Consider the following 14,241-nt stretch of genomic DNA (forward strand, 5'->3'; position numbering starts at 1 on the left):
AATCAGCAACCAAATCGGATAGTCTAAAGTCAGGCCGAAGGTCAGATAACAAGTCGAGCAATCAGAGGGAGTTAGGAAGGGAATCGCAGGAATAGACACGAGGAAGCTGAGATCAGGGTATTAAAGGAGAAGTCCCGCTAAAACTTTTATTAAAGTATTGTATTGCCCCCCAAAAGTTATACAAATCACCAATATACACTTATTACGGGAAAATGCTTATAAAGTGCTTTTTTCCCTGCACTTACTACTGCATCAAGACTTCACTTCCTTAATAAAATGGTGATGTCACAACCCGACTCCCAGAGCTGTGCGGGCTGTGGCTGCTGAAGAGGATGATTGCAGAGGGATGCTCAGTGTCCCTCCAGTGCCCTGTGTCCCTCAGTGTCCCCCTGCCATCATCCTCTCCAGCAGCCACAGCCCGCACAGCTCTGGGAGTCGGGTTGTGACATCATCATTTTATCCAGGAAGTGAAGCCTAGATGCAGTAGTAAGTGATGGGAATAAAGCACTTTATAAGCATTTCCTGTAATAAGTGTATATTAGTGATTTGTATAACTTTTGGATGGCAATACAATACTTTAATAAAAATTTTCGCCGGACTTCTCCTTTAATCTAATAGCCAGCTCTGAGATACTGCCTCAGCTTTCTTATATGCTGACCAAGAGCCCGGTCCGGATCCTCATTGGATCGGCGCTCTGATCCTCCAGGCTGCAGACAGGCAGAGAACCAGTCAATCAAACAGACCACCCAGCTGTGTAAATCAAGACCCACAGCTTCTCAGCTTAACTTCTGCATTGCCAGGAAGCTGAGAAGCAAGCGGGTGTGTCACACAAAAGCAAAACAGGCCCAGTTCACACCAGGTTACTGCACAATCCTGACATATGTCATGTGTTTTATATTGTCGAAAGGGATAAAATTATGTACATTAAATATATGCTAAAATGTCTGCTGCTGTATTCTCATTGACTTACATTATAATGAAAGAATAGATTGCAACACATATTTTTTCTGTATACAAAAGAGTAGTCGACTACATTTTTTGCTTACAGCAAAAAAACAAACATACAGAAACAGTGAAATGTACACAAAAATGCAGTGTGAATCTAGCCTAACTCTGATTGCAGCTACTGTAGCAGGGTATCAGCTGCATATTACAGCAAGCATAAGTGCGGATGTTGTGGTCACAGTTCCTGTGTCCATGCTGCCCACTGCAGGGGTTAATATTCATCCAGTAAATCTTTACCTCTCCAAAACAGAAGACGCATACATCAGAGTAATACAGAAAAAAAGGTAAAAGTGCACATAATCTTTTAACAATAACACAAAATATGACATTCTTTAGAACCGTAAATAGAGCTGTTAAATGCAATGCTGATCTTTCACAATCCCAGTCTTTAAATGTTGGTTGCTTATAGCTCCTACATTTGGATAATACTGCCTTACAGGCAAACATCAAAAGCCAAGAGGTATAGAAGTGACATTTGGGAGCTGTGTAATTACATGCAATTTAGTGAATTTACAAAACTTTAATGTTCTTTTGTCATATGTGGTTTCATGTAATTTTGAGTGACTCATATTTTGTACCGAGTGAAGACAACAAACTATTATATGCCAATATGTGAAATGCATGGCTTATAAATGTTCTAAAATACAGTTCTGGTTTTGTTCATATCAAGACTGAGCATACAGTCAACATATACATTACTTAAAGTGTCAGTGTCGTTATAACTTTCAAAATCTAAATCAACAGTAGATGTGATATAAAGCAAGTTTGCAACTTACATTTTTTTTTAGTTATCATGGAAAACACGGCACTTCCTGTCTTCTGACAGTTTTTTACCCAAAAAAACAGGAAACAGTCAGAAAACAGGAAGTCCTGTGTATCCCAGGTCATCTAAGGCAGTCATGTGATTGATGGACACATTGAGCCGTGACTCTCTGTACTGGCCGGAATTCCTGTGTTTAATCTGTTCTTTTCAACCAGCACAAGTCAGAAAATCTGCCTTCACAGACTGGACCTGGATTTCTGGTAAGTTTAGCTTTGTTTTACAGCAACAAAAAAATAATAAATGTATATTGCAAACTTGCTTCATATCACATCTACTCTTGATTTAGATTTTGAAAGTTATAACTTTGTTATGTGTTGGGCCTGGCTGATGATTGTGTTTGTTTTAACAAAATATTTTTGTCACTTTAAATAAAAAGAAAACATGATAAATAGCTCTTTAAAGGGAACCAATCATCTCGAAAACGCATATATAGCTTTTTAAATGTGCTGTTAGAGCACACAGCACACTTTTCATACATGTTTCTATATACTCCCTGCCTCCCCCGTGTAATCCATAAACTTACTTTATAAAACTGGCGCCCATTATGCAAATAACCCCAGGTAGTCACCTGCGCGGTGTGCGGCTAGATGGTAGTCACTGTCAGTCCGGGTCCCCTGGGCGTTCTTGGGCGGTAAACACGCCCCTCTGGGCGTGATTCAAATCACCCAGTAGCTCGGACGTCACTCGGGAGCGCGCCGTGCACGACGTCGGCGCGCCTACGTTCTTACGCCGCCGCGCATGCGCAGTACACCCGCTCCCATTCTGGCTGTACTGCGCCTGTGCAGAATAGCCTCGAACACAGTGTGAGGCGGGGATCGTCGCTGAAAGGACGCGCAGGAGCCTGCTGCAGCCTGTTATACCTCTCACTCAGCCTAATATCATCACAGTTCTTGTAAGAATCATTCTTCACTGCCAGCAATGATAATTTTATACCCTCCACTGCCACCAATGATTAAGTTATACCCTCCACTGCCACCAGTGATAATCCTATACCCTCCACTGCCACCAGTGATTATGTGATACCCTCCACTGCCACCAGTGATAATCCTATACCCTCCACTGCCACCAGTGATAATATTATACCCTCCACTGCCACCAGTGATATTATACCCTCCACTGCCACCAGTGATAATATTATACCCTCCACTGCCACCAGTGATAATCTTATACCCTCCACTGCCACCAATGATTATGTGATACCCTTCACTGCCACCAGTGATAATCTTATACCCTCCACTGCCACAGTGATAATATTATACCCTCCACTGCCACCAGTGATAATCTTATACCCTCCTCTGCCACCAATGATTATGTTATACCCTCCACTGCCACCAGTGATAATATTATACCCTCCACTGCCACCAGTGATAATCTTATACCCTCCACTGCCACCAGTGATAATATTATACCCTCCACTGCCACCAGTAATAATATTATACCCTCCACTGCCACCAGTGATATTATACCCTCCACTGCCACCAGTGATATTATACCCTCCACTGCCACCAGTGATATTATACCCTCCACTGCCACCAGTGATAATATTATACCCTCCACTACCACCAGTGATAATATTATACCCTCCACTACCACCAGTGATAATCGTATACCCTCCACTGCCACCAATGATTATGTGATACCCTCCACTGCCACCAGTGATAATCTTATACCCTCCACTGCCACCAGTGATAATATTATACCCTCCACTGCCACCAATGATTATGTTATACCCTCCACTGCCACCAGTGATAATATTATACCCTCCACTGCCACCAGTGATATTATACCCTCCACTGCCACCAGTGATAATATTATACCCTCCCCTGCCACCAGTGATATTATACCCTCCACTGCCACCAGTGATATTATACCCTCCACTGCCACCAGTGATAATCCTATACCCTCCACTGCCACCAGTGATTATGTGATACCCTCCACTGCCACCAGTGATAATCTTATACCCTCCACTGCCACCAGTGATAGTATACCCTCCACTGCCACCAGTGATTATGTGATACCCTCCACTGCCACCAGTGATATTATACCCTCCACTGCCACCAGTGATAATCTTATACCCTCCACTGCCACCAATGATTATGTTATACCCTACAATATTTATGTTATTTTTTTTTTGTTGTATAACAGATATTACTTGAAATGGACTACAACATTACGGGAAGTCCTTTAGAGATTGATGTGATAACATTTCCAGACTTGTCCTTACATCTTCAGAGTAATTACAATATAGTTTCCTTTGACATAGAAAATGATAATGAAGACCTCTTATACTACATCAATGTAAGTTAACATGTCATGGGATACCTCTTTACAAACATGTATATATATTCATGACAGTAGCACATCATTTTATACACATTATCCTCCAAAATAATTGTCTTTAATAATTATTTTTATTAAACAGCTTCTGTCTGGCATAGAGCCAACAACTAGTCATCTTTGATTTAATATACTCATAGTAATATATCTCAACAGTTACTATTCGAACCTGATGATCCTTCTGCAAATATTATAAACAAACCATTTGTTGAAGACATGTCGATGCAGGCAGAAAGTTCAGAAGAAGATTCTTCTAATCAAACAGATGAGGCAAGCAACTGTAAATTTTTATAACCAAAAAAAAAAAAAGGCCAGTGTGTGATATGTGTACCAAGAGCGCTGTATAAATCTTCTTCAACAGCCATGGCACATGTACGCCATGGCTGTTTCATAAGTTTTATACCTGAAAAAAAATATTTTTATTCCTCAGGCGCATGACAGGCAGAGGCGTTAAGGTAGTCATGCAAGCGGATTCCCGCCCCTGTATGGTCAGGGCTATCTGCCTGTCAGCGTGATTTGAGGGGATGATTGTCAGGCATGGAGGTCCCTTACTGGTCCCTTGCTCCGGGTTCAAGCTCATGCTGTATCCGAGGACAGTGTGTTACACTATCTGCACCAAAGTTTTAGGCCATGTTCACACAATGTATCTTTTTTAAAAATCATGTCCGTTCTTGAAATTTGCATTGACGGCTGTGATTTATAAAAAAGTTGTATAGTAATGAATATAATCCTGGCGGAAGCTTATACATATACTACATATATACATAGTATACGCTATAGCCGGCGTTCCATCCCGTCCTGATTATAATATTCCATGTTATTTTTTTTGCTCATGCTTTTATTGAATATAACCTATTAATTTCACACGTTGGAGCGTGCACCTCCTCCCACATGCTACATTGTGTGCCACAGTAAATTCGGGTGCGGGTCCAAATCAGAATTCAGCAGAAATAAAGTACTTGACAAGATGATATTCTGTAACAGGATGAACAGTGCTTTAGTAAAGTGTGAACACGGCCTGAATACAGTGATGCAGTAACACACCTCGACATAATTGGCTGATTGTTTCACTTTTAACATACATCTAATGGTGTGTTTACACTGATATATGTATCAGACAGATATTTGAAGTGAAATCCAGGAATGGATTTTAAAAAATGGCGAAATCACAGTATTTCATTTATGACATGATACTAATTTATAGTCTGTTACTGGCTTTGGCATAAAAAAAATCAGTCAGATAAATCTCTGTGTATATGCCCCATAATTTTGTAATCTTCCTTTTTATTTTTTTTGAACAGATGCAAAGTCTGATACAACGAATGAGACAAAGGTTTGGGGGAAACCAGGATGAGGAATGTTTTCCCGATAACCCATTAGTTGATTCAAATAGTATGTTTGTTGAATTTGCTCAAGATACACAAGAAGATAGAAGGGGAAAAAATGATTGGTGCACCTGCACCAACTGCACACCAATGCTGACTAACATAGAATCTATTTGCTGTACGGAGATTTCAAATGCAGAGCCCTATATTGAAAACCTGACATGTCTTACTCAACATGAGTATTTCAGCATCTTCTGTGACAGAGAAGACACTTTGAATATTGTTATGAGAACTGTTGGTCAAGTTTTACACCCCCCCAATATAAAAGATAAGAACAGGTAATACATTTCGGTTAATATAAATGGCTAAATCTAAAAATGATTGGGCACAAAATTAAACTTGCTGCACCCACGAGATTTCAAATGCAGCTGGCCTACATTATCAACGGTAGACAATACAAGAGCGGACAACTATTTGTCTTGGTGTCGACATGTGTTTCTCTGTTATGTCTGTCAGTGCAGTCTTTAGGGATGATTGAAAGAGTCCATTAACATGTTTCTTTGGATTTCAGTCATCCATACTAAGTACACTGAAGGGCATATTAAAGTGAATAGTCAGTAATGGTTATCTGCCCAGATGATGACTTGACACTACTATTCTAAACGAAAATACTGTATTACCTAAGCTAAAACAAATCCAAGCAATAACTGCTGGGCTTCTATGGGTTTCACATATGCTATTTATTGCAAACATATTTTAGATGTTTCATGACACTTATGATAAAACTTTATCTTTATTATTCATATTTTGATTTCACAAAGGTTACTAAGGAAGACGGCCTATCGATCTTTTTCTTCATGGGTGCACGGCTATCTAGGGATTGGAAATCGAAGACCAATTCCATCTTGTGTGGTGACGAAAATAAGAAATCACTTCCCTGACCCGCAGTCAGAGTACAAAGGATTTCAACTGCATAATGAAAATATACCAGAAGTTGAGGCTTTAGATTAAGACTTTTTCATAATAAAAATTTTGTGCATTAGTTTTACACGTTATAGGTTGTTAAATGTGACTGTGTTTTGCTATGATAATGGTTTCTATTGTTTGAAAATAAAAAATTTTTGCGGAATAAACTATATATTTAATTTACACATCTTTGTAGTTGTTAATTATATTACAGTAGGCTTATAATTTTAATAAATAACTTTGAGAATTTATTTTCACAACAAATAATTTTTTTTACTTAATTATATTTATATAATATTTAATAATTATACTCAATGTACAAAAATTAATAAAAAAAAAATGGCCTCCACCATCCCCTTCTAGCCATTACCAACACGCACCTTAAAGGGACACAATGATCCAAATTGGGCTAATATGGTTCCCAGAGCAATGTATAAAGCTCCTGCATCGGCCTCGGCGCATTCCGTTGACGGCTGCAGCAGAGCTTTATATCGTGTTACAAATGACACTTATTCCCCCGACTTGTCACAGACACAGGGTTGGAATTAGTCATCTGGCCGGCTACCCACCCGTGTCTAGTTGTAGCTATCTGCCTGTTATCGAGCTCCGCAGGATGATCGACAGGCAGGGAGGCCAGTAACAGACCTCTTAGCGTGCTCGTATAGAATGAATAACAGGCAAAGAGGTCCGTTTCTGCCCTCCCTGCCCGTCAATCATCAGGCGGACCACGCTAACAGGCAGATAGCTGTGAATAGACACGGGTGGGGAGCCGGCCAGATGACTACTTCCACCCCTGTGTCAGTCACGAGCTGGAGGAATAAAAGTCATTTGTACCAACATATAAAGCTCCTGCTGCAGCCTTCAACGGTATGCTCTGAGGCTGATGCAGGAGCTTTATACATTGCTCTGGGAACCATATCAGCCCAATTTGGATGATTGTTTCCCTGTTTAAAAATATTACAAAAAACAATAACAATAACAAAACATTTAGTTGGAGGAACTTCAAGAGGACTCTGTGATCTGCTACGCTTGGAATTCTGCTTTTAAAACGTAAACATGAACTTGAGTAAACAAATAGTAACGACTAAATAATTTTTGATGAAATGGTGGTAAGTCTCATCATTCTAGGGTTCCTAGCCAGTTCACCTAAAAAAAGAAAAAAAAAAGGGCGATGTTTGGATGTTCTCTATCACTTTAAAAAATATAATATAGTAATATTAATTGTTACCTCAATCAATTGTGATTTTTTTGATTTTAGATATTCTTGAGCGTGAATAATGAACAATTCATTGACTTAGAATTTGGATTCCAACAAGGAACTTTTGAGACTGGAAAAGGCACCTAAGAAATATATGTGGTCATAAAAATAAATAATTTTTGAAAAAGATAAAATAATGTAATAATTAATATGACCAATTCACAACTATAATCATGATCACTATATGTCCAGTAATAGAAGAAAGTAAATACTGTGGTCAGCAAGACCAAAGTATCAATAGGGCTCCGGAGTGATAATTTTCCCTCTACAGAGTTTGATTTGTCTCTCTTGTTAGCATGGTGGCTCTGCAAAATTATAGCAGAGCCCCGATGGTAGCCATATAAAATGGAAGGCTCAGGGTTCAGGTTTGTAGATAAGGAGGACAGCGGGGTCAGGAGGGAAGGCAGGATGCGCGGGCATGCGCTATGGCCCCTCCACTCTCTCCCCTGCCACTGTCACAAGATTATGACAGCGGCAGGGGGGAGACACAGGGGAAATAAGCTATGTAATTGTTATGATCAAATAAGCTGAAGTCAAATCACGGCCTGGGCATTGAGCCATCAATGATCCAAGGTTGTGAAAAGGTTAAAAGAGTGCCCACCTAGAATATCGGCATTGTTTAACAAAATTAATCAGGATGTGGTCTGCATATGTAAAAGTACCCTTACACATAATGTCAATGACATTTTAAGGCTGTGTTTACATATATAAGGGTATGTTCACATCACATTTTTGTCCACACGTCGGGTTACACGGCACAAATCAGTGATAAAAGGATGCTGCCGTACGCTTTTGAGTCCTGCACAAAAGCCGTGTACGTCCAGCAAATGAGCAGAACGTTGTCACATAATGACTCCTTCCTGCTCATCTAAGTCAATGTGGCCGCCGGCCACACTTCGGGCTGCACGGCAGCATCCTTTTATCACTGATTTGTGCTGTGTAGCCCGACGTGCGGACAAAAACGTGATGTGAACATACCCTAAGTTGGCGACCATAAATAATGTCACAACTGCTGCCAAAAATGCATCAGTTGTCATCAGTTTTCCTATCCTTTTTTTCATTAAAAACCATCAGTTTCCATCAGTTGCCATGAGTTGGCATCAGTTGTCACACTTTGCGCTCATCAGTTGTCATTTCTCCTCCTATGTTTTACTGTCATTTTCAATGGGATTTTAAGGTGCTCGCAGCGTGATGACAATACGCTGCGAGGACCTTAAAATCCCATTGAAAATGACAACTGATGAGCGCAAAGTGTGAAAACTGATGGTATAGTGGCAGCCCCCCCAGACATCCCGCTCAGCCAATCAGTGCACACAGGGGGGGCTATATACTAATGGTGGGGAGCATACAGGGGGGCTATATACTAATGGAGGGAGCTCACATGGGGGGGCTATATACTAATGGAGGGAGCTCACATGGGGGGGCTATATACTAATGGAGGGAGCTCACATGGGGGGCTATATACTAATGGAGGGAGCTAACATGGGAGGCTATCTACTACTGGGGGAGCCACAGGGGGGCTATACACTACTAGGGGAGCCATAGGGGGGCTATACACTACTGGGGGAACAACAGGGGGGCTATATACTACTGGGGGAGCAACAGGGGGGCTATATATCACTGTGGGCCCGGCAAAGCATCCGGCGCTCTATTTGTTTGAATGGGTGCGGCGCCGCATCACCGGAGCGGCAGGACGCTGCAAGATGCGTCCTAACGCACCGACGGCCTGGCGATGCGCCGGAGGGAAACGCTGCCGCACCGACGGTCATATGTAAACCCGGCCTAATACTTACTGTTCCTCAATCTTGAAAATACATTTTTGGAAACGAACAAATGTTGAACGAAAATCGAAAATTTCACAAAAAAATAGATGTAGAATAATTTAGTGACTTATAATGTAAAAATTATATTCATAGATGTCTAAACTCAGACTGTACTTACCAACTTATATTTTAACAGTTGCTAAGATGTCAGATTCCTGTAAACAATAGTTGTTATTCAAACAGGAACCTGCGAACAATAAAAACAGAAAAACACAACATGAATAAGTATTAAATTTTTAGGAAAAATATTAAGAATTTAAGGTAAATGCAGGTGAGAATTTTTGGAAAAAGCAAAACGCCGTATCCTTAGGTTTTTCACTTCTTGTTTGTTGGGACGCTCAAGGTTGGCAATGTTTGATGGTAATGATGGAGCCCTTGATTGCCAATTTGATGTTATGTCTCCTTTACATAGCTTCAGAACATCCACACATAAGTCTTCTTAATAGTCAACCTTGATATTTTCATACACGTTTTTGACCAACCACCGTTTTTTTGATTTCGGTACAAAAAGTTTTGTACGCTTTTCGCCAATGTCTTCTGTATTCTTTCGAGGACAGTGTATTACAGCTTGCTGACGTCCAATGTTGTTGTTATGGGTTAAAGCGGCCAATTTTGTCCGGGCTTCCATGGCATCTATCTTTAAGTGGATCCTCTTGGTGCGGTACTTTAGAGCCAAACTGTGGAACACTTCCAAGGACCCGGTGTGGCAATTGTATGATAGATGTGGCAAGTCTTTGATCAGTTGTTTACTTGTCACAATCTTCTCAATGCTTGCGTAGGATGGTGTTTCCTTCTTCAGCCAAAAAATCTTCTTATCTTCACACGTTGTAATGTTCCCATGACCACAGGCAGTATATCTTCTTCCCTCCCATTCATGCTGGTCAATTATATGATGAAGGAGTGATAGCCATTTTTCTTGCAGCAATTCCGGGTCTTCTTGACAGGTCCTGATACTCCACCAGAAATGATTTATTATCTTGTCGGTCCACAGTTTGATCTCCTTACATAACCTCTGAGCACTGGCTTTTGAGAGTTGTTTTTTTAGCGATTTAGCGTAGTGCCATATATCAAATTGCTGGTTTATCTCATTGTGGTTAGTTGCCATGATCTTGCATACGCCAACATGTCTGTCAGAGGCAAATATCTTGATGTTAACACCATCTTTCATAAGTCGATTCAGGCAGATTTCAAAGCCGAATTTCTCCATTGCGACCGAGGAAGTACACTGGCTGCGCTGAACTACTTCAAAATCAACTATTTTGTCTATAACGCAGTCCATCATAGTGTACACGCAGTACTTGGCAGAGTGACCAGGACTGTCACACTGCCCATCACCAGAGAAGCATGTGGCTAACGTTGACAACTCTTCTAAATTCTGTCTGCGTTGTTCTTTCCATGTACGATCTATGACTGGAAAAGGAAACAACGGTTGATATCTATAGTAAGTCGCCTCGGAGATACTTACCATCCCAAGGATATTTAGAAACTCCTGTACCTTCTGGTAATTCTGACCACTAAAAAGGATGGAAGCTGCTAGTAAAAGATTACCAGAATAGTACCTACCTCTTCGTGGCTGACTTCGGAATACTTCGAAATGATGACCTGCGTAGCACTCACCAGACACTTTTAAAAAAGAGCCATCAGATTGCTTCTGAAAACTCTTGACTAAGTAGTAGCAATTAGATTTTCGACATTGCACATTATAGAAGAGGTCATCCAAACACGATTCGAAAACAAGAAATTTCCGTTCTTTGACTTGTTCTTCCTCAGAGAGGTTTTTCATTGTTGGGGCTGTAGGATGTCCTGATGAGTAAATAAGATCAGCAATTCCAGATTTGAATGAATCATCGACACTTGTTCCTCCTGGAAGATATTCACTACCTTCATTTTCTAAGAATGTTGAGTTTCTTTCTTCCTCACCGCTGAATTGATCTTCTCCATACAAATTTTCTTCTAAAATCAGAGATAGTGGGGCAATCCCAGGCAGAAAATCTTCTTTTGAAATTTCCATCATTGAAGATCCAAGATGGGCTCTTTTCTTTTGAGGTGATCTAAAATCGATGTCGGCATTGTGGTCAATAGGAGTAGATGCAGTTGTAGGGTGAATATTTCTTCTCAGATCATTTGGAAATTCCGGACTTGATAGATGTTCTTCCATTCCAATCAAATGATCTTGCGCTGGTCGATCTTGAAAAATTTCTACAGATGAATTGAACAATGTAGCATCTGTCTGTGTTGCAATGGTGACATATTTTGATGGGGAGGATAGTGGTAACGATGAAGTCAATTCCTCGCTGCTTGATTGTTGACTTGTACTGGGAGCAGAAACTTCATTAATTCTCTTCCTTTTATTTGCCTTTTTCTTCAAACTTTCCTCAATCACATTTTCTCCCTCTTCAACCGATGGGAAAATAGTTGGAACAGCATCTGGTCTTAGATGACGTGAATCAACATTGACGATGTAGCAGTCGGAACGAAAGTGCAAGGAACACATTCGATACTTTTTAGTTTTGTTTCCTTCTTTGATCCTCATCGCCAGTTCTTCGATGTTATTGAAGATCTGTCCTGTGTTACTAAGCCATAATTTTATGCGCTGGACATCGGATGGGAAAAGATGCAGAATGACATGCTCCATTTGTAGCTTAGAACCTTTAGTACTGCTAGTGCAGTAATTGACTAAACAGCTCGGCATCTTGTTGACCTGGGAAAAAAAAAAACCTGCTCGGGAAGCAAAAAGAAAATTGAATAAATATTTAAAAAATATAAATATCACAGTCTTATAAATATTTATTTAAAAATAATACACACAGATTGATGATAATTTTCATGATATCCAATGGAATCGATCTTGAAATTTAAATAAATTAATAATTACTGACCTTAAAACTGTGCTCAAATTATGTATAATAACTGAAAAATAATTTAACAAAATTAATATTTGATTAATTTATACATTTAGATTTTATTGAAATTCATACATATTTATTTTACCTACCTAACAATATTAACTTACAATTAATAAATTAATATCTCAAAATCAACAGAAACGCAACCTAAAAAAATAAAAAAAATAATGACAACTATAATATTAATTTGAAAATGTTTAAGAGCCAGTGGAGGATTTAAAAGCATTAGTGGTTTAGTGGTGGCAGTGTGTGTGTTGGGGGGGGGGGGGGGTGTTAAGGAGTCAAAGGAGTGATGATTATCATACCAACAGAGAAATTGTCATGATAAAGGAGAGGTATAAGAGGCTGCAGCAGCATTGGTGGCAGTGAGGTGGGATAAAGGGGTCATTGGTGGCAGTGGAGGGTATCACATAATCACTGGTGGCAGTGGAGGGTATAGGATTATCACTGGTGGCAGTGGAGGGTATAAGATTATCACTGGTGGCAGTGGAGGGTATAAGATTATCACTGGTGGCAGTGGAGGGTATAATATCACTGGTGGCAGTGGAGGGTATAATATCACTAGTGGCAGTGGAGGGTATAATATTATCACTAGTGGCAGTGGAGGGTATAATATTATCACTGGTGGCAGTGGAGGGTATAAGATTATCACTGGTGGCAGTGGAGGGTATCACATAATCACTGGTGGCAGTGGAGGCTATAGGATTATCACTAGTGGCAGTGGAGGGTATAAAATTATCACTGGTGGCAGTGGAGGGTATAAAATTATCACTGGTGGCAGTGGAGGGTATAACAATCATTGGTGGCAGTGGAGGGTATAGGATTATCACTGGTGGCAGTGGAGGGTATAGGATTATCACTGGTGGCAGTGGAGGGTATCACATAATCACTGGTGGCAGTGGAGGGTATAAAATTATCACTGGTGGCAGTGGAGGGTATAACATAATCATTGGTGGCAGTGGAGGGTATAGGATTATCACTGGTGGCAGTGGAGGGTATAACTTAATCATTGGTGGCAGTGGAGGGTATAAAATTATCATTGCTGGCATATGTGCAGTGGGGAGTTCTGATGCATGGAAGCGCCCGCATCAGAACTCTGCGGCGCTAAAGATCATCCGGACAGTACCATACTAAGTGTGTACATACTGTATAGTAAAATAATAAATTTTAAAGGCTGCTCTAAAGATGTGATCAGCTGAGGATCAGATGTTTTCCCTGCTCCTCGTTGATTGCTGCCACTATAACAAAGCCATTAATTGGCTGCAGGTAAACTGACCCTAAGGGTACATTTTTTAGGGTACAAAGACACACACCGTATACGCAGCGTATTTTCTGCTGCGATACGCAGCAGATACTTAGCAGATTAGATTTATATAACTGAACACAGCATCAAATCTTCACCATCAAATCTGCTGCGTATACGGTGTGTGTGTTTGTACCCTTAGGGTTTAGGGTTTTTTTCATATTTAGAACTACTGGCGTAGCTACCATGGGGGCAGGGTATGCAGTCGCTATGGGGCCCGGGGTGGCAGGGCGCCCGGGCCCCCTCTTGAACACAAGTGTCCTAATGGCGAGTGCTGTGTGCTAGCATCCTCCCGGACTGACAGTGCGATCCGCCTGCAGCCGCCCCATCCCCCCGGCTGTGACATTGTGAAGAGCCAGACCGTTTATCTGCGAGAATTCCTCAATGTGAACCTACCCTAAGAGCTGATGAGGCTCTCAAACCCACCTGGTGGAGCTCTATTAGAGACTTCAGAGCTTCCCAGGTGAAGACTCCCGGGGTGGGAGAACACAGGCA

The 14,241-nt window shown here is 40.8% G+C and overlaps 1 protein-coding gene across 1 annotated transcript; it reads right to left on the reverse strand.

The window, feature by feature from the left end:
* Window positions 1-7,447: 7,447 nt before the first annotated feature.
* Window positions 7,448-12,246, reverse strand: LOC138787197 (uncharacterized). The gene is made up of 3 exons (XM_069964388.1): window positions 9,656-12,246; window positions 7,685-7,797; window positions 7,448-7,602 (listed from the first exon to the last, which is right to left on the reverse strand). Exon 1 carries the CDS (start codon window positions 12,227-12,229, stop codon window positions 9,977-9,979), a length of 2,253 nt encoding a protein of 750 aa, XP_069820489.1. The 5' UTR covers window positions 12,230-12,246; the 3' UTR covers window positions 7,448-7,602; window positions 7,685-7,797; window positions 9,656-9,976.
* Between the last annotated feature and the right edge of the window lie 1,995 nt (window positions 12,247-14,241).

Source organism: Dendropsophus ebraccatus, chromosome 3 (genome assembly GCF_027789765.1).
Source record: "Dendropsophus ebraccatus isolate aDenEbr1 chromosome 3, aDenEbr1.pat, whole genome shotgun sequence".
Lineage (NCBI taxonomy): Eukaryota > Metazoa > Chordata > Amphibia > Anura > Hylidae > Dendropsophus > Dendropsophus ebraccatus.

Excerpts from the sequence above, each read along its gene's own strand:
- LOC138787197 (XM_069964388.1), bottom strand. The coding sequence starts at position 12,229 with ATGCCGAGCTGTTTAGTCAATTACTGCACTAGCAGTACTAAAGGTTCT.